This window comes from Schistocerca serialis, chromosome 3, assembly GCF_023864345.2.
Source record: "Schistocerca serialis cubense isolate TAMUIC-IGC-003099 chromosome 3, iqSchSeri2.2, whole genome shotgun sequence".
Lineage (NCBI taxonomy): Eukaryota > Metazoa > Arthropoda > Insecta > Orthoptera > Acrididae > Schistocerca > Schistocerca serialis.
The window spans coordinates 15,451,443-15,477,810 of NC_064640.1; the positions used below are offsets into that span (position 1 = coordinate 15,451,443).

Here is a 26,368-nt window from a genome sequence, read left to right on the forward strand (position 1 = left end):
AAGTAGGATGGTGTCTCAAAACGCGAAGAGCACGTCGCCGCTCACGTATTGCGTCACGGCATGCCTCGTTCCACCAAGGAACTGGGGGGCGCCAGGGCAAATCGGAGGTGCGAGGTATTTAATGTTCTGCAGCCGTAAGAATAACTTCTAATATGAGTCACCTCATCGTCGACGCTAGGAAAGTGACGGTCATCGAATGTTGCTAGAGACGAAAAGAGTGTCCAATCGGCTTGGGCAAACTACCAGCGTCTTGGGCGCATATATGGCACTTGTGGCTGCCATCTAAGGACACATGGAAAGTGGTCACTCGACTGTGTATCAGCAAGAGCGAACCATTCAAAGTGCCGAGCTAGCAGAACAGTACCGACTGAAAGATCCAAATGAGAAAAATTTGTCGTAGAGACAGACAAAAATGTAGGGTCCCCACTGTTGAGGCAAACAAGATCCGCTTGGTGGAAGACGTCTATCAATACTGAGGAGGACGCGGAGATCACCAAAGCGGGTGGTGGGCATTGAAGTCCCCAACCAGCAAATAGGGGGGCAGAAGCTGACCAAGTAGATGAAGGAGATGAGCTCTTGCCATTGGTGTGGACGATGGAATGTATACAGTACAAAGAGAAAAGGTGTATCCAGAAAGGGAAAGAGGGACAGCGACAGCTTGGGAGGAACTGTTTAATGGGATTGGGTGATAACGGAGAGTATCATGGAGAAGAATCATGAGTCCTCCATGTGCTGGAGTGCCTTCAACAGAGGGGAGATCAAATCGGACTGACTGAAAATGGGGGGAAAACAAAGCGATCGTGGGGAAGCAGCTTTGTTTCCTGAACACAGAAGATGACCGCTGAGTAGGATCATAAGAGGATCGACAATTCATCCTGATTGGCTCGAATGCCGCGGATATTCCAATGGAGAATGGACACAGGGCGGACAGAAAAGGGAAGAATGTGACCAAGGTTGCCCTCAACTCAACAACTGCTCAGAGCCGGCGACCGACAGTGTGGAACGGCATTCAGCCGAAGGCAGAAGATCCTGATGCATAGGTTGTTCGGGAGCAGCTCCTGCCACCACCAATCTGCCGGTTGATCGGCCGCCAGCAGTGTGCCTCGGCGACACAGAAGACGGCCAAGGGCAGTTACCACCAGGTGGTGCTGTAGATGAGACATGCCGTGACGGAGAAGTAGAGGAACTGGGTTTCTTATTGGCCTTCTTGGAAACAGGACATTGAGAGGAAGAAGGAATCGATGGTTGCCAAGTCGGAGTACGTAAAAAATCTTCACGAGTAGGCTCTTTTGTGGAAGTCCAAATGTCTGATTTTGGGGCTTGGGATTTAGCAGAACCCGATGAAGGGTGAGCGATAGAGTGAGCAGGTGAGAGTGGGGAGGTTGAACGGGCAATCTTTGCGCTGGCCGACCTGACGACAATGGCACTAAAGGTGAGATCAGAAGTCTGTGTGGCTGCCTCCTTTGTTGGCTGAGGAGAGGCAAGGACAGTGCTGTATTTACCTGCGTGAGGTATAGTGGGCTTTCTACTGGTAAATAACTTTCGAGCAGGAAAGGTCGACACCTTTTCCTTCACTCTGATTTCCTGAACGAGCCGTTCGTCTTTAAAAATGAGGCAATCTCTAGAGGAAGCAGTGTGGTCACCCACACAGTTGATGCAATGAGGGGATGGAGGTGGACAAGCACCCTCATGGGCATCCTTGCCACACGTAACCGCTTACACCGATAGCAACGCATAGGGTTTGGGATGTAAGGGCGAACGGAAATTCTCATAGCCCGCTTTTATGGTCGATGGAAGTTTAACTCTGTCAAACGTCAAGAAGACAGTACAGGTTGGATCAATGTTCTTGTCAACCCTTTTCATGACTATGAACAGCCGTTACACCCTGGTCAGACAGGTATTTTTGAATTTCCTCGTTGGACAATCTGTCGAGGGAGCGTATATAAACTATCCTACATGATGAATTTAAAGTGCGATGCGCTCCCACCAGGACAGGGAAGGTGTGGAACAGTGAAGTACCCACCAATTTTTGTGCCTGGAGGGCACTGACTGTTTCTAACAACAAGGTGCCATTTCGTAATCAGGAACAAGACTTTACAGGACCTGCAATTGCGTTGACACCTTTCTGAATAATGAAAGGGTTGACTGTGGAGAAGTCTTTACCTTCGTCCGACCGAGAAACAACAAGGAACTGTGGCAACGATAGAAGAATTGTCCGTGACTGAGACTCATTGAACTTTCGCTTGTGAGCAGACATAGTAGATTATGAGGAAACCACTGTGGAAGTATCCCCCATGATTACCTGCGTCTCCAATGGTGCGCTCCATCCTTGTGGGGGCCCTCTCTGAGGGCACTCCCGCCTTAGGTGATTGTTCACACCTCAGGTCACACCTTCCAAGAAACGGACAGAGGAACCAATCGGCACTTTCAGAAGGTATCAGCTCAGGTAATCACCCCTCCCTGGGCCTGGCCGTTACCATGGGGTACGTACGAGTCCTACCTGTCTACCCGGGGCACCGGCTATACATGGGAATGTGTGGGTCGGCTTTCAGACATGCACAGGGAGGAAAAAAGAAAAATGGAGGAACAAAGGAAAGGAAAGGAAAGGAAAGGGGAAAGGAAAGGAGAGAGGTCTCAAATGCCGCAGCGGAGAAAATGGTAAAGAGAAGAGATAAGGAAAAGAGGACAAAGGAAGGACAAAGACTTGCCAGCAGAGAAAGCGAAGAAGAGAGACTGTTTTACAGTTTCGAGCGTCCGTCTCCGGACGTAGGCACTGAACATACTCCCAAAGGGGAGAAAGGGAAGGCAAGAGGCGGAGGTGAGGGGGGGCGGGGGGGGGGGGGGGAGGGGGAGATTGGGGGCGGGGGGGGGGGGGGGGGGAAGGATGTGGAAAAGGAAGGTATGCAGCCCAGAAAGGAAGGAGGGCCACACTAGCTCGGGGTCCCGTGTTCACTGCGCACGTAGCCACAAAAGAGTTGTGGACCCCCTGGGGGGTACCAACCACTCTGAGGGATCTACGCTAAATCGCTGTTGATTGGGACACTCTGGACCAACAGTGCCTTGATGAACTTGTGGATAGTATGCCATGATGAATACAGGCATGCATCAGTGCAAGAGGATGTGCTACTGGGTATTAGAGGTACCAGTGTGTACAGCAATCTCGACCACCACCTCTGAGGGTCTCGCTGTATGGTGGTACAACATGCAATTTGTGGTTTTTATCAGCAATAAAAAGGGCAGAAATGATGTTTGTGTTGATTTCTATTCCAATTTTCTCTACAGGTTCTTGAACTCCAGGAACCGAGGTGATGCAAAACTTTTTTTGATGTGTGTACATGGAACACCAAGATCTTGTGCTGAGGAATAATGGAGCAGTTGACAATTTGCCTCATTGGATACACCAGTATGTAAAACATTAAATTCCTTTAAATATAGTTAAAAATGTTGTGTGAGGTACACCATGTTTAGTAATGTATGACATCTGACAGTTGTAATTAGACGGACCTGCTCCTTTCCTAATTCATAATCTGAACATCTGCGTATCTAATCTACAGGGCATTCTTGTGCTCTGAATCAGAATGGTTTTGCTGCATGTTTCATTATCAGCCATACAAAAGTTGGGTCACTTTGTTGATAATTACAATGATGACAGAATCTTCAGAGTACATCTCCTCACCCTGATGACAAGCCATCATCTTGAGCCTGGTGGCTTGCCAGCCTCATTGCATAAGCAGGATACAGAACTGATAGGGTCGGTACTAGTCATCAACCTAATCCCTTCATTGTGGACAGCACTTTTACCACACCATATCTGCACATCCACATACAACACCACTGTACCGTAAATCAAGAGGGATCAACCGTCTTGTAAAACCACAGAAATCTTGACTTTGCAACCTCAAAGGTTGGATTCATATGGCATTTATGATGTTATATGTACACGTATCTACTTTCAACTCCTTGAGAGATAGCAGTGAAATCTATTTTAAAAACCCAAGACACAAAAACCTGTGTTGTTGAAATTTAAAATGGTATTGCATATGTACAGTTCAGGTAAATTAAACAGGACTAACACCTACACAAAGTTTTTTCCTAATGAAAATTTAAAACCTGTTATTTTTGTGTTTGAACCTCTTCATTACCTGAAGTTAATGTGTTGTTGACAAGGATTGAATACGGAAAATAAAAGCAAGAAATTGGCCACAAAAAGTGAGTATTGGACTGAACTACTTACTGCGGAAATAATGCAGTTGATGGTGATTGAAAAGAGAGTGATACAGAGTGACACTGAATACACTTCCTTGCGGTACACCATTTATTTACAAAAAGCTACTGGATAATATGTCACTCACACTATAATGATAAGTTATTGTGTTTGCTCAGGAGTGATAACGTGAGAAGTTGAAGGCGATTTACTGTTTCCCATCCATGACAGCATGCTTTGATGCTGTAATAAATGTGTGGGAGTTACAATGAAGAGCCAAAAAAAAACTGGTACACCTGCCTAATGTCGTGTAGGGCACCTGGGAGCACACAAAAGTTCCACAACACGATGTGGCATGGACTTGACTAATGTCAAAAGCAGTGCTGGAGGGAAATGAAACCATGAATCCTGCAGGGCTGTCCATAAATCCATAAGAGTACAAGGGGGTGGAGATCCTTTCTGAACAGCACGTTCCAAGGAATCCCAGGTACACTCAATGTTCATGTCTGGGGAGTTTGGTGGACAGTGAAAGTGTTTAAACTCAGAAGTGTGTTGCTGTAGCCACTCTCTAGAAATTCTGGATGTGTGGAGTGTTGCATAGTCCTGCTGGAATTGCCCATGTCCGTTGGAATGCACTATGGACATGGATGGATGCAAGTGATCAGACTGGGTGCTTACATACGTGTCACCTGTCAAGAGTCATATCTAGGTGTATCGGGGTCCCATATCACTAAATGCACACACTCCACACCATTATAGAGCCTCCACCAGCTTGAACAGACCATTGCTAACATGCAGGTTCCATGGATTCATGAGGTTGTCTCCATACCCGTACACATCCATCCGCTTGATACAATTTGAAACAACTCATTCAATCAGGCAACAAATCTGTGTTGACGGGCCCAGACGAGGTGTAAAGCTTTGTCGTGCAGTCAACAAGGGTACACGAGTGGATCTTCTCCAAAAGCCCACATCGATGATGCGATTTGGAATGGTTCGTACTCTAACACTTCTTGATGGCCCAGCAACGAATTCTTCAGCAATTTGCAGAAGGGTTGCACTTCTGTCACATTGAACGATTCTCTTCAGTCATTGGTACTGTTCTTGCAGGATCTTTCTCCGGCCACAGCCATGTCTGAGATTTGATGTTTTACTGGATTCCTGATACTCACGGTATACTCATGAAATGGTCGTATGAGAAAATCCCCACTTCTTCGCTACCCTCAGAAATGGTGTGTCCCATCGCTCGTACACTGACTATAACACCATGTTCAAACTCACTTATATCTCGATAACCGGGCATTGTAGCAGCAGTAACCGATGTAACAACTGCGCCAGACACGTGTTGTGACGTTGCCGACTGCAGCCCATATTCTGCCAGTTTACACATCACTGCATTTGAATACCAATGCCTATTCCAGTTTCTTTGGCATTTCACTACAGTTAACAGTGATGTCATAGATGACTGATCAGCAAATTCACAGATATTCATTTCTTGTGTTGGGCACCACACTGAAGGTCCTTACATAAATAAAGCCCTGGTGATGGAAACTATGATATCAAAATTAACATTGGAAAAAACAACTGCTACTAAGAAACAAAAGACGGAGTTTATTACTCATCTGCACTGTCTGTTTTGATAATAATAACCACTACAGATACAGTGAAAAGTGGGATGTATATTGGAAAGAGAGATTACTTTCTCAGAGACGCAGTGCTTATGGCAATCAGCCGAATTATTTGCTCTAATGATGTTCAGAAGTTGAATATACAGAGTGATTTTTTTCGATTGGGTACAAACTCTAGAGATTGATCAATGAGAGGATATGGGACGAAAAAGTGTACTGAACTTATGTCAGCAAATGCATGGTTTCTATGCTAGACACAATTTATTCGATCATACTTTGTTACAGAGACTGCTGTCTAATACGCATTGTACAACACAGCCACAATTACAGTATGCATGGTTTCCTCGAAGATGGTGACAGTGTTCTTCATATGTCATGCCCTAATGTCTTCTCCTACCACTGTAATTGGTAACATGTCCGATTCTCTTCTCTGGCTAACTCACCTTGTACAGGACGTGATACAGCAAGTACACAATGGTTCTGTATTCGAATCAAGAGCTTGCCACCATGCTATTTACTTAAGGGAAAGGCAAATGGTAACGAGCAGCAAGGTTGTATCAGGAGACCTTTTCCCACCAACAACCACAGCATCTAGATCCACATGGAGACTCTGCAAATCACACTTGGCTGAGGGTTCATCGAACCACCTTCACAATAATTCTCTATTATTCTACTCTCAAAAAGCACATGGCAAGAAATGAATACCTATATCTTTCGTCCGAGCTCTGATTTCCTTTATTATAATAACTGTCTCTCTCTATGTAGGTAGAGCTTAAAAAAATATTTTCGCAGTCGGAGGAGAAAGTTGGTGACCAAAATTTCGTGAGAAGATCCCACCGCAATGGAAAATGCCTTTGATTTAATGGTGTCCATCCCAAATCCTACATCATGTCCATGAAACTCTTTCCCTATTTCGCAATAATGAAAAATGCACTGTTCTTCTTTGAACTTTCTCGACATACTCTGTTAATCCTACCTGGTAAGGACACCAGACCATGCAACAGTACTCCAAAAGAGGAAGGACAAGTGTAGTGTAGGTGGTCTCTCTGTACATCTGTTTTCTAAGTGTCCTGCCAAAAAGACGGAGTCTTTGGTTTGAATTCCCCATGACATTTTCTATGTATTCCATCAAAATTAACTTTTCACAATTGTAATTCCTAGGTTTGCTGCTGCTGCTGTGGTCTTCAGTCCTGAGATTGGTTTGATTTCAGTCCTGAGATTGGTTTGATGCAGCTCTCCATGCTACTCTATCCTGTGCAAGCTTCTTCATCTCCCAGTACCTACTGCAACCTACATCATCCTGAATCTGCTTAGTATATTCATCTCTTGGTCTCCCTCTACGATCTTTACCCTCCACGCTGCACTCCAGTACCAGACTGGTGATCCCTTGATGCCTCAGAACATGTCCTACCAACCGATCCCTTCTCCTAGTCAAGTTGTTCCACATATTTCTCTTCTCCCCAATTCTATTCAATACCTCCTCATTAGTTATGTGATCTACCGATCCGATCTTCAGCATTCTTCTGTAGCACCACATTTCGAACGCTTCTATTCTCTTCTTGTCCAAACTATTTATCATCCATGTTTCAATTTCATACATGGCTACATTCAATACAAATACTTCCAGAAACGACTTCCTGACAAATCTATACTCAATGTTAACAAATTTCTCTTCTTCAGAAATGCTTTCCTTGCCATTGCCAGTCTACATTTTATATCCTCTCTACTTCGACCATCCTCAGTTAGTTTGCTCCCCAAATAGCAAAACTCCTTTCCTACTTTAAGTGTCTCATTTCCTAATCTAATTCCCTGAGTATCACCTGATTTAATTCGACTACATTCCATTATCCTCGTTTTGCTTTTGTTGATGTTCATCTTATATTCTCCTTTCAAGACACTGTCCATTCCGTTCAACTGCTCTTCCAAGTCCTTTGCTATCTCTGACAGAATTACTATGTCATCAGTGAACCTCAAAGTTTTTATTTCTTCTCCATGGATTTTAATACCTACTCTGAATTTTTCTTTTGTTTCCTTAACTGCTTGCACAATATACAGATTGAATAACATCGAGGAGAGGCTACAACCCTGTCTCACTCCATTCCCAACCACTGCTTCCTTTTGATGTGCCTCGACTCTTATAACTGCCATCTGGTATCTGTACAAATTGTAAATAGCTTTTCGCTCCCTGTATTTTACCCCTGCCGCCTTCAGAATTTGAAAGAGAGTATTCCAGTCAACATTGTCAAAAGCTTTCTCTAAGTCTACAAATGCTAGAAACGTAGGTTTGCCTTTCCTTAATCTTTCTTCTAAGATAAGTCGTAGTGTCAGTATTGCCTCACATGTTCCGACATTTCTACGGAATCCAAACTGATCTTCCCCGAGGTCGGCTTCTACTAGTTTTTCCATTTGTCTGTAAGGAATTCGTATTAGTATTTTGCAGCTGTGACTTATTAAACTGATAGTTCGGTAATTTTCACATCTGTCAACACCTGCTTTCTTTGCAATTGGAATTACGAGGCCAGTTCAATAAGTAATGCAACACTTTTTTTCTCGGCAAATTTTGGTTGAAAAAACCGGAAATTTCTTGTGGAATATTTTCAAACATTCCCGCTTCGTCTCGGATAATTTCATTGACTTCCGACAGGTGGCAGCGCTGTACGGAGCTGTTAAAATGGCATCTGTAACGGATGTGCGTTGCAAACAACGGGCAGTGATCGAGTTTCTTTTGGCAGAAAACCAGGGCATCTCAGATATTCATAGGCGCCTGCAGAATGTCTACGGTGATTTGGCAGTGGACAAAAGCACGGTGAGTCGTTGGGCAAAGCATGTGTCATCATCGCCGCAAGGTCAAGCAAGACTGATCTCCCGCGTGCGGTCCGGCCGTGCACAGCTGTGACTCCTGCAATGGCGGAGCGTGCGAACACACTCGTTCGAGATGATCGACGGATCACCATCAAACAACTCAGTGCTCAACTTGACATCTCTGTTGGTAGTGCTGTCACAACTGTTCACCAGTTGGGATATTCAAAGGTTTGTTCCCGCTGGGTCCCTCGTTGTCTAACCGAACACCATAAAGAGCAAAGGAGAACCATCTGTGCGGAATTGCTTGCTCGTCATGTGGCTGAGGGTGATAATTTCTTGTCAAAGACTGTCACAGGCGATGAAACATGGGTTCATCACTTCGAACCTGAAACAAAACGGCAATCAATGGAGTGGCGCCACACCCACTCCCCTATCAAGAAAAAGTTTAAAGCCATACCCTCAGCCGGTAAAGTCATGGTTACAGTCTTCTGGGACGCTGAAGGGGTTATTCTGTTCGATGTCCTTCTCCATGGTCAAACGATCAACTCTGAAGTGTATTGTGCTACTCTTCAGAAATTGAAGAAACGACTTCAGCGTGTTCGTAGGCACAAAAATCTGAACGAACTTCTCCTTCATCATGACAACGCGAGACCTCACACAAGTCTTCGCACCCGAGAGGAGCTCAAAAAACTTCAGTGGACTGTTCTTCCTCATGCACCCTACAGCCCCGACCTCGCACCGTCTGATTTACATATGTTTGGCTCAATGAAGGACGCAATCCGTGGGAGGCACTACGGGGATGATGAAGAAGTTATTGATGCAGTACGACGTTGGCTCCAACATCGACCAGTGGAATGGTACCGTGCAGTCATACAGGCCCTCATTTCAAGGTGGCGTAAGGCCGTAGCATTGAATGGAGATTACGTTGAAAAATAGTATTGTGTAGTTAAAAGATTAGGGAATAACCTGGTGTATTTCAATGCTGAATAAAACAACCCCTGTTTCAGAAAAAAAATGTGTTGCATTACTTATTGAACTGCCCTCGTATTATATTCTTCTTGAAGTCTGAGGGTATTTCCCCTGTCTCATACATCTTGCTCACCGGATGGTAGAGTTTTGTCATGACTGGCTCTCCTAAGGCTGTCAGTAGTTCTAATGGAATGTTGTCTACTACCGGGGCCTTGTTTCGACTCAGGTCTTTCAGTGCTCTGTCAAACTCTTATGGTATCTTATCTCCCATTTCATCTTCATCTACATCCTCTTCCATTCCCATAATATTGTTCTCAAGTGCATCGCCCTTGTATAAACCCTCTATATACTCCTTCCACCTTTCTGCTTTACCTTCTTTGCTTAGAACTGGGTTTCCATCTGAGCTTTTCTCCAAAGGTCTCTTTAATTTTCCTGTAGGCAGTATCTATCTTACCCCTAGTGAGACAAACCTCTACATCCTTACATTTGTCCTCTAGCCATCCCTGCTTAGCCATTTTACTCTTCCTGTCAATCTCATTTTTGAGATGTTTGTATTCCTTTTTGCCTGCTTCATTTACTGCATTTTTATATCTTCTCCTTTCATCCATTAAATTCGATATTTCTTCTGTTACTCAAGTATTTCCACTAGCCCTCATCTTTTTACCCACTTGATCCTCTGCTGTCTTCACTACTTCATCCCTTAAAGCTACCCATTCTTCTTCTACTGTATTTCTTTCCCCCATTCTTGTCAATTGTTCCCTTATCCTCTCCCTGAAACTCTGTACAACCCCTGGTTTAGTCAGTTTATCCAGGTCCCATCTCCTTAAATTACCACCTTTTTGGAGTTTCTTCAGTTTTAATCTACAGTTCATAACCAATAGATTGTGGTCAGAGTCCACATCTGCCCCTCGAAATGTCTTACAATTTAAAACGTGGTTCCTAAATCTCTGTCTTACCATTATATAATCTATCTGAAACCTAGCGGCTTCCTCTTTCATTTCTTACCCCCAATCCATATTCACTTAGGTATTTAGTTGAAATTACACCTTTAGATTAGAGTGATTTATCGAGTAACTGAAGTTTAATGGATTCCTTGTATCACTCATGTGGATGCCCTTGCCTGTCCGGCTAGCCACGCGGTCTAATGCGCTCCTTCCAGAGTGTGAAAAGCGTGCCAGTTCCTGGGATGAATCCACCCAGTGGATTAGTGTCAAGGTCCGGTGTGCCAGCCAGTCTGTGGATGGTTTTTAAGGTGGTTTTCCATCTGCCTCGAAAAATGCGAGCTGGTTCCCCTTATTCCGCCTCAGTTACACTATGTTGACGATTGCTGCGCAAACACTGTTTCCACATACGTGTACACCATAATTACTCAACCACGCAAACATTTGGGGTTACACTCATCTGGTATGAGATGTTCCCAGGGGACGGGGGTCCACTGGGGGCCAAACCACACAATAACCCTGAGTTCAGTGTGGGGTGGGTGGACTGCTGTGGCCTGTTGTGGGGTTGTGAACCATTGAGGGCTACGGCGGGATGAAGCCTCACCATCATTTCTAGGTCTCTGGTTCAATAAACAAACAAACATGTATTGATCATACCAAGGCCAAGCATATGAGAGCAATCAGTCTGTCCTCCTCCATTCTCAAAACACTGGAAAAACTGGTTAATGTATATGTTGGGGAGAGGAGGCTACGTAGGGTCCCTCTACACCTGAACCAACATGCATACCAACCAGGTAAATCATGTGAAACAGCTCTCCAGCAACTCGTCGGGAAGGTGGAAAAAGCACTTCACTTCCATGAAATAGCCTTCTGCATCTTCCTGGATATCGGGGGGGCCTTCAGTAACACGACCTTCGATTCCATGGTAAGGGCAGCAGAGGTGCATTATCTGTGGACCACTATATGTAGGTGGACCAGAGCCATGCTTAGTGGAAGGAAGGTAGAGGCTACCAAGATGAATGAAAAGATGGTGGTTAAGACCACTAGAGGCTGCCCACAAGGAGGAGTTTTTTCTCCCCTATTGTGGAATCTAGTGGTGAACGAACTCATTGAGGAACTAAGGCGCAGAGATTGGCCTGCTTAGCCATAACGGGCAGAATTAGCAGCACGCCAAACGCTGGAATGGAAGCCATGCTGGATATGCCTCCACTTCACCTTTGGGTTAAGATGGAGGCAGCAGCTGGGGCATACAGACTTAAAACTGGCCAAAACTGGGATATCCAGAATCACACACTAACATAGTGAGTGAGGTAAATATAGGTATGGCTGGGGAAATGCCCACTGACTATATAATAACTCCTAACTGCTTCAACAAGCCTTACAACATAATAATTGGAAGTAGGGAGCAGTGGGAGAAAGCAGTTCGACACCGTACGGGGGACATCATTTGGTTCACCGATGGGTCGAAAACAGATCAAGGTGTTGGAGCAGGGCTGTACGGGGTTCAGCCAAGACTGGAGAGCAGCATCTCTCTAGGGAAACTGGCCTCTGTACTCCAAGCCGAAATTACTGCAATCAGGGCATGTGTGGAGGAGAATATGAATAGGTGCTACAATGATCGTAGCATCTACATCTATTCAGACAGCCAGGTAGCCCTGAAATCATTGGCAGCTCCTGCAACAAGATCTAAGATTGTTGCAGATTGCCACAGGGCTCTGGTGGAGCTAGGGGGAAGCAATAGGGTGTACCTAGTGCAAGTCCCTGGCCACTCAGGGATCTGTGGCAATGAACAAGCCGATAGATTGGCTAGGATGGGCGCAACAACTCCATTTATTGGACCGGAACCTGTCTTGACAATTACCAAGGCTACGATGAAATTAGAACTACGGAACTGGCTTAGGAAACAGCACGTAGGATATTGGACCAAGGTCCATAAACAAAAACATGGTAAGGTAATGATGCCCAAGCCATGTTTTAAAAGAAGCTCTGTAATCCTGGGATTGAACAGGAAAGAAATCAAACTAATGACTGGACTGATGACCGGCCATGGGAACTTCAAAAAACACCTACACGCAATGGGTATAATGGAAGAGGACCCTAAATGTAGGATCTGTGATGAGGGTGAAGAAACTGCATCACACCTAATCTTTGAATGCATGGCACTGGAGAGTGAAAGATACAGAATCTTTGGAACAACTAGACCTGAAGAAACTGTGTCTAACAAAAAACTGGTAGAGTGACTCCTTGCACTATTTAAGGGCACTGGTTGGCTTTACTAGATATACAGGGAGCGATACCGCACAATAAACCTAGTTTCGGTTCGGGCAGTGGCGGGTTAGACCTAAGCTGTTTTAGCTCTCCTGTTAAAATCAAATCAAAAATCAACATGTGGATGAGCTCATACTTTTCATTATTTAGGATCAATTGCCAATTTTCGCACTATTCAGGTATTTTTTCTAAACCATTTTACGATTTGTTTTGATCTACTGATGAGTTTACTGGCCAATAAATGACAGCATCATCTGCAAACGATCTCAGATTGTCTCCCAAATTGTTTACGTAGATAAGAAACAGCAGAGGGCTTTTAACACTACCTTGGGGAACACCAGAAATCACTTCTGTTTGACTCGAGGCCTTTCTGTCAGTTACTATGAACTGTGCCCTCTCTGACAGGAAATCATGAATTCAGTCACATAATAGATCATATTCCATAAGCACACAATTTCACTACAAGCCGCTTGTGTGGCACAGTATAAAAAGTCTTTTGGAAATCTAGAAACACGGAATCAATTTGAAATCTCTTGCAATAACACTGAACACTTCATGTGTGGCAAGAGCTAGTTGTGTTTCACAACTATGATGTTTTCTAAACCCGTTTTGACTGTGTTTCAATAGACCATTCTCTTCAAGGTAATACGTACGAACAAAACTTATGTTCCAAAATCCTGCTGCACGTTGATGTTAATGATATGGGTCTGTAATTTAGTGGATTACTCCTATCACGTTTCTTGAGTATTAGTGTGACCTGTGCAACTATCCAATGTTTGCAACAGTGTTTTGCCATTTGTCCCAGGCAGGGTCATTTCAGGAAGCAGAAATCATGAAAGACATACCCAAAATGTTTGGACACCAGCCTTGGAGGAAAATATGATTAACACTGTGGAAGGCAACCACCGTGTCAGTACCAGGCAGTTGGCCCACTAGTACAAGGTAAGCCAGACAACCGTGTGGAACATTCCCTGTGACAATTGTTACTAACCTTATCACTTACAGCATGTGCAGGGCTTACTAGCAACTGACTTTCCACATTGGGAGCAGTTTTGTCACTGGTTTCTTCACCAGGCAACTACGATTCCTGGATTTGTGTCATCCGTCCTGTTCACAGGTGATGCCACCTTTATGCAGAGTGGTATCTTCAACTTTCGGAAGTCATCTGTGGGGTAGTATGCAGAACCCCCATGGTATGGTTACAGTTAATCATCAGCATCGGTGCAACTGGAATGTGTGGGTGAGGATAATTGGCAACTATTTTGAGACCAGTTGTCCTTCCACATCACTAAACAGTCCAGAACTATCAGCATTTCTTGTGGGTGACTTTGCATCCCCTGCTGGAAGAAGTGCCATTGATGATTTGAGGAAAAGTATGTCTGTTAGATAGTGGTGCTCTAGCCCACTTCACAATTAACATCTGGATGCATCTCAATTGTGTCTTCCCTGTTGATGGATTGGATGAGGGGTTCCAGTTGCATGGCCTACTTGTTCACTGGATCTCAACCTGTGTGATTTCTGGTTATGGGGCCATCTCAAAAGTATTGTGTTTGCAGCATCCATTCCAGACATGCAGACACTGGAGCAGGTATTCATGCTGCCTTTGACACTGTTCAGATGCAGCCTGGCTGGTGCTAACATGTGACGTGTCACACAGAACATGCTACAGCGTGTAATGCACGTGCACTGAGGCACACGGAAACCATTTTCAATACATACTGTGACTGCGGTTGCATGGTACGGCACGTAATGCACCATAGTATTTGTAACAATGTACGATTGAATAAATCTTATCTAGCACGGAAACCATGCATTTCCGGACATAAAATCAGTAGACCTTTTTTGTTCTGTGTCCTCTCATTGATCATTCCCTGGAGTTTGTACACAGTGGGAGGAGGAATCACCCTGTATGTTCAAATTTCTTCTGAACATCATTAGCTCTAATATTTTGGCTTATTGCCATTACAATGCATCTCTGAGAAAGTAATCTCTCTTTCCAATATACATTCCACTTTTCATTGTATCTTTGGTGGCTATTCTTATCAAAACATACAGGGCAGTGGGTACACAGCTGAATAATAAACTCCATCTTCTGTCTTTTAATAGAGGTGGTGTTTTTTCCAATGTATATTTTGAAATCGTATGCTCATCACCAGGGTTTCATTTATATAAGGACCTTCATTATTAGAGTTAAGGCACTGAAGTGATTTCATCCTTCCCCTATAATCTCACTTAGCAAGCAATGATATTACATTATAACTGATATACCCTAACATTGCATGTTTATAAACAATCTATACCAGTCACAGTGCTTCCTCTGGTTCACATTAAGGAAATGCCTTTAACTGTAGCTTGTAATTCCAAAGCTGATATATTTTTGAGTTATACAAGCAGAGCAGTTACAGATTCAGTTCATGAACTGTCAAATACAACAAATCATGTACTGGAGAGGAAAAACTCGTGGTTCACAGTGAGACCTTAATTGTTATAAAATGCAGCAAGTCCATTTTATTGCACAAAATATTGATGGGGCTGACAAATAACTTTTTTTTTAATGGCAGCAGGATTAGTGAAATAAAACAAAACACTGAAGAATACAGAGGAATGTTCAATACCAGTCATCAGCTTTGACCAGTGACGTAGGAAACATGCGACAAATGCTGTAAACTATATGGCAACTATAACATTATGTCCATTGCTGATTTCTTGAAATGGGCTATGCTTCACTCCAGTCTGTCAGCACAACTAGCTCTTTATTTGCTTTTCACAGACATTGATTTCACCAACTAACAACATAACTGAATACATGCACCAAATGTTGATGCAACAGCAACCATTAACATTACATCACTGGCCAAAGCCAAGGACTCATATTGAACATTCCTCCTGACTCAACATGTTGTTGTTGTGGTCTTCAGTCCTGAGACTGGTTTGATGCAGCTCTCCATGCTACCCTATCCTGTGCACACTTCTTCATCTCCCAGTACTTACTGCAACCTACATCCTTCTGAATCTGCTTAGTGTATTCATCTCTTGGTCTCCCTCTATGATTTTTACCCTCCACGCTGCCCTCCAATGCTAAAATTTGTGATCCCTTGATGCCTCAGAACACGTCCTACTAACCAGTCCATTCTTTTTGTGAAGTTGTGCCACATACTCCTCTTCTCCCCAATTCTATTCCATACTTCATCATTAGTTATGTGATCTACCCATCTAATCTTCAGCATTCTTCTGTAGCACCACATTTCGAAAGCTTCAATTCTCTTCATGTCCAAACTATTTATCGTCCAACATTGAGACCTAATATTAAACTGAAATCTATTGTTCCTAGTAAAGTACATCATAAATCAGGAAGACTATGTCCTGCAACTTTTGCCTTTTACTGATTCATATTTATGTGCACACTGATAAATGATTGTCCTAAAACTAATAAAATCAGTTATTATTCATTAATATTAGTTTACTGTCCTACATCTGTATTTTCTAACTGTGTGCCACATGCAGTGTCTAATGAAATACACATGAAACAATAATGTTTATGCAATTTCTTAAAATTCCCTTGAGGAATTTCATATGAATATGTACAAAACCAGGTAAATGATACTTTTGTTGACAGACTGGAGGAAGCATTGTTTTGAGTGCCCATCCAATTGTAAGTTAATTTATGTTTGTTATTGTATATGCAGAAACCACCTGTAGTGCCAAGCACATCAACTAAACAGAGAGAGAGAGAGAGAGAGAGAGAGAGAGAGAGAGAGAGAGAGAGAGAGAAAGAGAGAGAGAGAGAGAGAGAGATTGATTTTCATTGCAGGAGTTTGTACCTCCAAAGAATTGTACACAGCATATTGACATTCAGAGATTGTGGTTCAGTACATCCCCCGCCTAATAAACATTTACTGAGGAGCAAGGTTTTTAATATGGTACCTATTCTCAAAATAAGGTTACAGTTTTCTGTCATTAATTGGTATTCTCAATTTGTTAGTCCTCTGCCATGGCTTTTGCAACCAAAATGGATTTACAAAATGATACAATGAATTGTACTTCTACTACTTATACATTGCTAGCCATAAAAATATAATCACCATGAGGATGACATGCAACGAACATCTAATAGGCATAAAGTGTACTACATCCTTGGATACGCGAACCATCAGTATTTCAGCATACGATTGGTTTAATAAAGCATTAATAATGGGAAATGCATGCATATCTATTATCAACTCCTTGAGACAGGGCAGTGAAATCAATTTTCAAAACCCAAGCCATAAAAATCTGTTCAAATTTAAAATGGTATTGGATATATACCAAAGAACAGTATAACAATGTGATTTTTTGAAACAAGCTATGTTACAGATAACTCTTTAACCACAATCAGCTCTTTTACTCTTTCACATTCTGTATTTAAGGGAAGAATGCTTTTGAATGTTGTTTGTTTATGAGATTATGTTATGCTTTGTGTAAGGAAGAGGAACTACCAATGGATGCCTGAATATGGTAGCAGCAGGACAGGATGGTTGCCTACTGAGATCTGAGTTCACTGATCTGCAACACTGTTAATCATGTTCATTGGAACTTCACAACTGCCATAAGAATATGGCACCTATGGGCTCCAATGCATACAAGTTGTCAGTGGACTTGTGCACCTAGCACCTGAGAGAAAAGATTGTTCACTCAGCCAAGCAGGATAATACAGCCATGTCATGCACTTTGATTCAGGATAGGGACAATGTGGCAGCAATGGAGTGGACCAATGAGTGCACCCAAGAATAACGCTAGACACAGGACTGGTACCACTCTTCAGCCTTTACTGTCAACAAACACACTACCAGAGCTCAAGCAGCACGGAATGTACTCGTATTTTATCCGAGTTTTGTGCAATTTAGCTGAAAAGTTAATAATATATTCTTCCTGTAATACTGTAGATACACAATAAGGAAAAACTCGTCACTGTCTTTTTGTTGTTGCAATTTTAAAGACCAGCCTAACTTCTGGTTAGGCTGGATAAGATCTGTGACAATAATTTCTGGGTTTGTTTATAAAATTCAGTAACAGCTATCCCCCACTTCCACCCCCTCCCCCCCCAGAAATCATCAACCTCGCCATAGTGGGATGGCTTGTGTGCCTCAGCAATACAGATAACCAGATCATAGGTTTACCTACATGGACAGCAGTCTTTTCAGTATTTGGATGCCTGACCTGGCTTTTTAACACTGCCTACTGGGCAGAAGATCCTTATTATGTTGGAACTGCAAACAGGTGAAATTATGGGGAAATTAAAGCCACTATATTTCCCCACCACCATTCTGCTCTGCTGTGTGGTCTAATAAGGAAGATATCTTGAGTAAAATACTGACCATTCAGATCTCAAGATGGCGACTACTCTGGAGGATGTTACCAGAAAAAAAAATAGTCTGACATTCAGTGGGTCCGAGAGTGAAATATTAGATCACTTAATCATCTAGGTGAGTTAGAGAATTTGAAAATAGAAATGGAAAGGTTGAACTTTATTATAGTGAGAATCACTATAGTGCAGGGCCAAGGGCTTTTGCTCGTGAAGATTTACTAATGAGCAAGAAAATTAGACTGGATAGACAACTATGAAATGTAAAGTGTATGTATTATTAAAGCGCAGAGAGAGAGAGAGAGAGAGAGAGAGAGAGAGAGAGAGAGAGAGAGAGAGAGAGAGAACAAACAGTAGGATTAGTGTATTCGCCAACTAGCTCTGTAGATGAAGAAAAAGCATGTACAACATGAGAGAAGAAATTATCCAGTTTGTCGTGCGAGACAATTTAATCACGATGGAAGGAGAAGGGAAAGAAGGATGACGGACTGAGGAAAAGGAATTAGGCCTGAAGATCAAACAATAATTGATCAAATGCTGTATCATACTCAGTTGTTCATTATCAGATGAACTATGGAGGGGCAAGGAGTCAACATACCGCACTCCCAGCCACTGTCAACGTTTCGACCTTTGTGTCACTACCTCCCAATCACACAACTCCTCAATTGGCATCACAAAGCTTGAGTGCACCCCGCTCCAGTCCTCCCACCAAGAAAAAAACCCCTGGCAGTAGTTGGAATTAACCCTGGGTGTCTCATGTGAGGGTCTGTCGCATTGCCCACTCGGCTATGGACATAGAGCACCATTCACTCATTGCTAACACTTTGTTTAAGAATCACAAAAGGAAGTTGTATACTTGGAAGAACCCTGTGGACACCAGAACATTTCAGCTTATATAAGACATTCAGAAACCAGATTTGAAACTACGCAAAATTTCCAGGGGGCAGTTGACAACTGACCATGACCATTATTTATTGGTTATAAACTGTAGAGTATAACTTTGGAACTTTCAGAAAGCTAGAAGATTAAGGAGATACCACAGAGATTTGGTGGATTTTAGCTGTCAAAGCATTAAGCAAAAACTGACAAACGCATGAAAGTAGTACGACAAAAATGAGTAACTATGAAAGATGAATCGGCAAAGGCAGCAGAGAAACCAGCAGAGAGACAATTAACAAGAGAAATCCTTAGCTAACAAGACACTGAATTTAATGGACAAAAGAATAAAACATAAAAATGCAGCACATGAGGTAGGCAACAAGGAAATCAGACACAAAAAATTAGATATACAGGAAATGCAAATGAAATGTAGATTTGATACTATAAGAGAAATCTGACAGAATGTTGGAAGAACTAAGATAAAACAAGGTACCTAGAGTTTCCTTCAGAATAACAGAGATCCTCAAGAGAATATACCATGACAAAACTACTGTGAATGGTACGCAATGTGTATGAGACAGGCAAAATAACCCCATATTTCAAGATGAATGTAATAATTCTAATTCCAAAGAAGGCACAGACTGACTGTGTTATTACCAAAATATCAGTTTTAAAAAATACATGGTTGCAAATTAATTGTAGAAGAATATTAACACTGAGAGGCAAACTTAGGGGAAATCACATTTCATGGAAATATATGAACACCTGAGGAAATACTGACCCATTACTCATTCTAGGAAACAGCATAGAAAGGCAAAACTTGATTCTAGCATTTGTAGATTTAGGAAACTTCTGAGAATGTCGACCAGACTCCTCTATCTCAAATTCAGAAGATAACAGAGATAAAATATAGGGAGTGAAAGGTTATCTGCAACTCTTACGGAAACCAGGCTCAGGGTGAAAGAACCACAGGATCTGACAGTACGCTAGATGGGAATCTACAGTGGTCATAGCATATTCATAATGCTATTAAATCTCTACACAGAGGGAGCAGTAAAAGAAACCAATGAAAATTCTGGAATAGACATTAAAGAGTTTTTTCGGGGGGGGGGGGGGGGCTGCAGGTAGCTGTCGTTCTCCAACACGCAGCAAATGATTTTTAAGATCAGTTGTAAAGAATGGAGACTTGATAAGATGATAAATAAAATTAAGATACCTGTATTGAATATATTCTAATTAATCAAGTGATAATGAGAAAACAATCTTGATTAAGAAATGAGAGAGCATTAGATATGATTTGCTATTTGGGCAGAAAAATGACAAAGGCAAAAGTGAAGTCGATATGAAATGCATACTAGTAATATCAAGAAGTGTCTAAAAAGAGTACTATTTCATATTCATCATTATGTTTGTTGCTCTTGTATTGACCGCGTTTCTAGATAGAATTATTGGATATAAAGTCCAGAAGTTGCACAAAACAATTTTCATATAGATTCAAATATGTGTCAGCAACAATATGCCAATGTCACTACCGAATATCCAATATTTGAAGTCTTTTATCGTAACTGAATGTAACTGGCGAGAAAGGACATCCAAGGCACGATTTGGCTAAAATGAGTAATCAGCAGATATGACACGTCTTGGGGCGTATTGTAAGCGTCAATTTTGTAATGGAGCGTGGTGGGCAAAAATTTTACTGCAAGACTACGATGCGGCGGGTATGCAGGAATAACGTGGCTAACACGAATAGACTAGCGTGGACAGCTGTATCACAGCAAGCTGCACTTAATGCAAAATAGATGTGCTGATTTAGACACATTCGCATTTAGCTGAAACGGGTTTGAAATCTCCGTCAGATAAGCCTGTTTCACGTTTGTCATAGTTTGAATAAATAAATAAATAAAGTCGTTTAACACAAACCCAGATTTGGTTCTTCATGAAATTGACGCAAAGAGACTTGAATTGTTAAATAGGACCAAACCTGAATGATACATGGCATATTCGAGGCACGTAAACCTTTCAATCACTTACTGTACAACCGAAAACTTTCAAATAACCCTATATTACAACACGTACAGAAAGTACACGAAATTTAGCTCTTGTGTTAAGGAAACATTACATCCGACACGGGTAAAAGCGTTGCTTATAATGTACGGAAAGATGATAGTTTAATACGTTACAGCACTTCAACATCTTCCGTGCTCTAGATATTAAAACATGTTACAGTTTCTGTCTTGTCACTCACTTTCCTTAAAAGATATTTAAAAAATGCTCAAACGAAACATATTGCGTTAACGAGAAACAAACTAATCAGCCAGCCTTTACAATTAATTAATACTCACAGTTGACGCAGCCCTCCCGAAACGTACTATTCCAATTGAACTAATATCATACTGGTTTGCCTTCCATGAAGCAACTGCTCCTACTGTGGCAGAGCCCAGGAGACCGTACTTAATAAGAGTCCCAAACTTGAGCATTGTTGAAGACCGTAAATGACAAACAGCACACAAATTTCACTCTCAAAACAACACACAGCTACTAACACCATTCAAATTCATACCACAACTATTCTTTACAAAGATGCTCAGACACACAGCTATCAAACATCACTGAAATCATGAATAAGTTGGACAAAGATGTTACTACAAGTTGCTGAACGTGCGTCTCGCGCATGGAGGTAGAATAAGGGGAGATGGCGCTACAGACTTGCGCTGTACGTTGTTTTGAAGGCAGTGGGCGGGGCCTGCCGCCATCTTGGATCTCCCAAAACATTAGCAGACGAGTGTTTACAATTGCTTCTTGTTCGCTATTTATGTCGTCTGCACGTGATATTTGTTTTATATAGTAAATGTTACTCGGTTTTAGTGAACAACACAGCATAAGGAACGCAACTTCAAACGTTTTTCTGGTCTTAAATGCGTATTCGATACAGTAATACGTAAAAAGGAAGTTTAGTAAGATGGCGGCGCGTGTAGACGTACTAATAAACCGATCCGCGGAAAATTACGAGTTTTTAAATCCTGTGTGTGTAAAATGCAGTAAGAAGGTGAAATACGGTGTTAAATTATGTTCGTGGTCACAGAAATGGATCCATCGTCAATGTTTAAATGTCTTAGAGGAAAAAAACATGACCTGTGACTGTGGAAATGTGCACTGTAACTATCGTCATATCGTGTGTTTACAAACGGAATGCGAAGAAGAATGCACGACTTCTTCATTAAAATATGATCTTATGTTAGCTACACTATATGTAGAGAAGCTTGAATCAGTGATAGATAGTGTACAGAAGCTGGAAGAAGTGATAGACCATTCAAAGGGTAGTGAAACGGTTGTAAACGAACAAAACGGTAACTTTATTAGGCCTAAAAAGTTTTGTCGTGTTAATCGTAACGGAAACAACTTTCGTCTCCCACAAGCAAATAAGTTTGAATTTTTAATGTGTGATGAATATGAAATATGTGAAAAGAGCCAAAGAAAGGAAGTATTTTCATCAAATGCAGCGACCACAAATCATTTCAGTAGGCCTACGAACTCCTGTAATAACAAGAAAGGAAATACCATAAAATACATGGAACATACTTATCGTGCAAACAAGATATCTACCAATACAGGTAAGAAGAAAAAAGAAGATATTTTCATACTTTCAGACAGTCATGGAAAGGGCTTAGCCGACATTTTGTGTAACATGCAAACTATATTCAAGGTTAGTGGAATAACGAAACCGGGGGCCCCCTTGCGCGAAGTTTTAAAAGACTGTGAACATTCTTTGAAGCTTCGAAGCAACTGTCTAATAATAGGAGGTGCTAATGATGTTTATAGGAACGAGGGCAAACTCGCCACAAGAGCTCTAAGAAGTACATTACAGAAAATTACAGATGTTAACTTCTTCATTGCCAGTATCCCACAAAGACATGATCTTATAGAAGAATCCTGTGTCAACAAAGAAATCACAGTTACTAATAGGAAATTTGAGAAAATCTGCCGAAGCCTCCCAAATGCCACATATGTGGACGTACCATCCACAGAGAGAAGTCATTTTACAAGGCATGGGCTTCACAGAAATAAACTCGGAAAATCATTCATTAGTCGAGAAATCCTTAATGCAGTGAAGGCAGTTAAGGACAAGAATAGCACGACCATACCACTTCCACCACCAAACACAGCAACTGAAAATTTCCAACAAGAAAATGAAACTGAATCACTGACAACAGGTCCAGCACTAGAATCTCCACTTTCGTCACAAACAGCTGAGATAAATGAGTCAACTAGGACAGAAGTTTCCAAAGCAGCTTCAGCAGAAGCAGCTACATACTACGCAACTGCATCATTAACAAGAAAAAAAACGCCTGATGTGCCAACAGCCAATGACCTTTCATCAGTATTGGCCGCTCCTCAGTCTTCAACAGTGAAAGACTTTTCACCAGCTTCATCATCATCATCAGTAACAGAAGCAAACAGAAGAAGCACAAGAACCAGGAAACTTTCAACTCTGCAGGATTTTTGGTACCCGGCCTCAGTTACAAGACTAACATAAGGCAGATACCCTCAGATACACCAACTTCCAAGTCAAACCGGCAACAGACTCACCTCCACTATCATTAACAGAAGAATAACCATGCCACCAGCTCATCTGAAGGATTTTTTAGCATCAGGTCTAAAGGGAAAGGTGCCACCAAGATAAGTGAAAACAAATACCTAACAGTGTTTCACCAAAACATTCAAGCCATAAAGAACAAAGCACAACAGCTAGAAGTAGAATTGGAAAAATTTGACAGCCAAATTTTGTGTATCACTGAACACTGGTGCAAAGGGAAGCAAATTGAACACATTGCATTAGCCTCATTTGACCTTGCATGTTACTATAGCAGAATCTCAATGAATGGTGGAGGTTCATGTATCTATGTAAAAAAAGGTATGTCATTTAAAGTAAGATATGATCTTTTAGATCTAGGTGAGGACAAACATTTCGAACTTTCCGCTGTTGAAATAATAGGACCTGGCATAGCAAAAAAATTAGTCATATTTTGTGTGTACCGCTCTCCTAGTGGAGACATTGATATATTCTTCTCAAAACTGAATCAAAGCTTAGACAGGGTTTCTGGAGCAAAAGCAAATGTAATTATCTGTGGTGACTTAAACATTAATATGATGAAGCCTGATAAGGCTAGCAACATATATGTGAATATTCTAAGCTGTTACGGAATATCCTCCCTTGTTAATTGTCCAACTAGAATAACGAAAGAATCCTCCTCATCTATAGATCATGTAGCTACAGATATTGATAGTAAAAAATGTCATATTGTTGTCCAAAACCTGGGCCTAGCAGACCACCTCTGCCAGATCTTAAAAACTAACATTCATGTAGAAACTCCTCCTAAACTTTGTACATACAAAAGAATGTTTTCCAAATCAGCCCTGCATCAGTTTAAATCCCAGCTAGAATATGAAGATTGGAGGGAAGTCTATGCAGAAACCAACGCAAATCAGAAATTTATCAAGTTCATGTCAATTTTTAAACTCAGATTTGAAGAGATGTTTCCCAAAACTCTTTATCAAATTAAAACTACAAAGAGAAATCAGTGGGTGACTACAGGTATCAAAAAATCCTCAGAAACTCTTAGATATCTCAACTCCATAAAAAATAATCAGTCTAACCCAGAAGTTCTGCAATCCTACAAAAAGTACAGGAAAATTTACAGAAAGGTGTTGCTAGCCGCAAAAAAACTTTCAAACAACAAAATATTACTTGAAGCTGAAAACAAGAGCAAAGCAGCCTGGAACATCGTCAAACAGGAAACATCTAACTCTGCTAAAAAGGACCTCAATTCACATATTAAAAACAAAGATGTACCAGTAGGTAACCCTAAAAAATTAGCTGATTTTGTAAACTCATATTTCAGTAGTATTGCAAAAAAATTACAGCAGAAATTTCCAGATACGTATGATTTACCTACTCAGAACCAGCCAACAAACTCAATGGTGCTCTTGCCAACTATAGAAAGGGAAGTGGCACTAGTAGTACACCAACTAAAAAATAAAACTTCAGTAGGACTTGATGAAATTCCAGTCTGCATAATTAAAGATTGTATAGACTCCATAGAAGGCCCATTAACAGACATAATTAATGAATCTTTCGAGTCTGGATACTTTCCGGAGTACCTAAAACAAGCAAAAGTTATACCTATCCTTAAAAACGGAGATGTGGAAAATGTAGAGAACTACAGGCCGATCTCTATACTGTCTATCATTTCTAAAATAATAGAAATACTAGTCAAAAAGAGACTGCTAAATTACCTGAATAAATATAATCTTCTTTCCAATGACCAATTTGGTTTTAGGCCCGGAAAAGGCACACAATATGCTATAGCACAGTTCACTAAAGCAATTTTAGAAGCACTGGACAAAGGTGAAAATGTAAGTGGTATCTTTTTAGACTTGTCCAAGGCCTTTGATACAGTTGACCACAAAATCTTACTTCATAAATTAGGGCAAATAGGAATAAGAGGTGTGACAAAGAAGTGGTTCAAATCATACTTGGAAAACAGAGTTCAACGAGTTGAGATATCACAAGTTTCAAACAATTCCCTTATAAAACACCTGTCTGACCCAGAAAATGTGAATATAGGCGTCCCACAGGGAAATGTATTAGGCCCAATATTGTTTCTTATATACATTAACGACTTCCCACAAAGTATCAGACATGGCGAAAAAATACTTTTTGCTGATGATAGCAACATAGTAATAACAGGTGAAAATCCAACACAACTGTCAGAAAGAGCAAACGAGGCTCTCAATGATGTCCACAACTGGTCATTAAAAAATAAAGTAACCCTAAATGTAAAGAAAACTAACTATATTAACTTCCAATTGAACAAAAAACACAATGCCACTAGAATAAAAGTTAATAATAATGAATTAGAATGTGTAATAAGTACCAAATTCTTAGGGATGAATGTAGACAGCCAACTGAAATGGACAAACCATGTCAACATTTTGGCAAAGAAATTATCCACAGCATGCTATGCTCTTAGAATCCTTGCACCGGTATGCAATAATACCTGTCTTAAAATAACATATTACGGGTATCTACACTCAGTCCTCAGCTATGGGATCATATTTTGGGGAACAAGTGCCAGTAACATACAAACTGTGTTCAAAGTACAAAAAAGAGCCATAAGGATAATAACAAATAGCAACAACAGGGCCCACTGTCTAGAATTATTTAGAAAGCTAGGAATTCTAACTGTTTCTTGTGAGTATATCTTTCAGAACATAATGTTCATTAAGAAAAATCTTAACATGTACAACACAAACAGCCTAATACATGACCATGAAA

General features: G+C 41.4%; 1 protein-coding gene across 1 annotated transcript in view; it reads right to left on the reverse strand.

Moving 5' to 3' along the window:
* Positions 1–21,618, reverse strand: part of LOC126469674 (aarF domain-containing kinase 1) — a 152,665-nt gene extending 131,047 nt beyond the window's left edge. Inside the window, exon 1 of the mRNA XM_050096824.1 lies at positions 21,375–21,618. Within this exon, the coding sequence (XP_049952781.1) occupies positions 21,375–21,509 (135 nt within the window). The 5' untranslated portion in view covers positions 21,510–21,618. The remainder of the gene's footprint in view (positions 1–21,374) is intronic.
* Between the last annotated feature and the right edge of the window lie 4,750 nt (positions 21,619–26,368).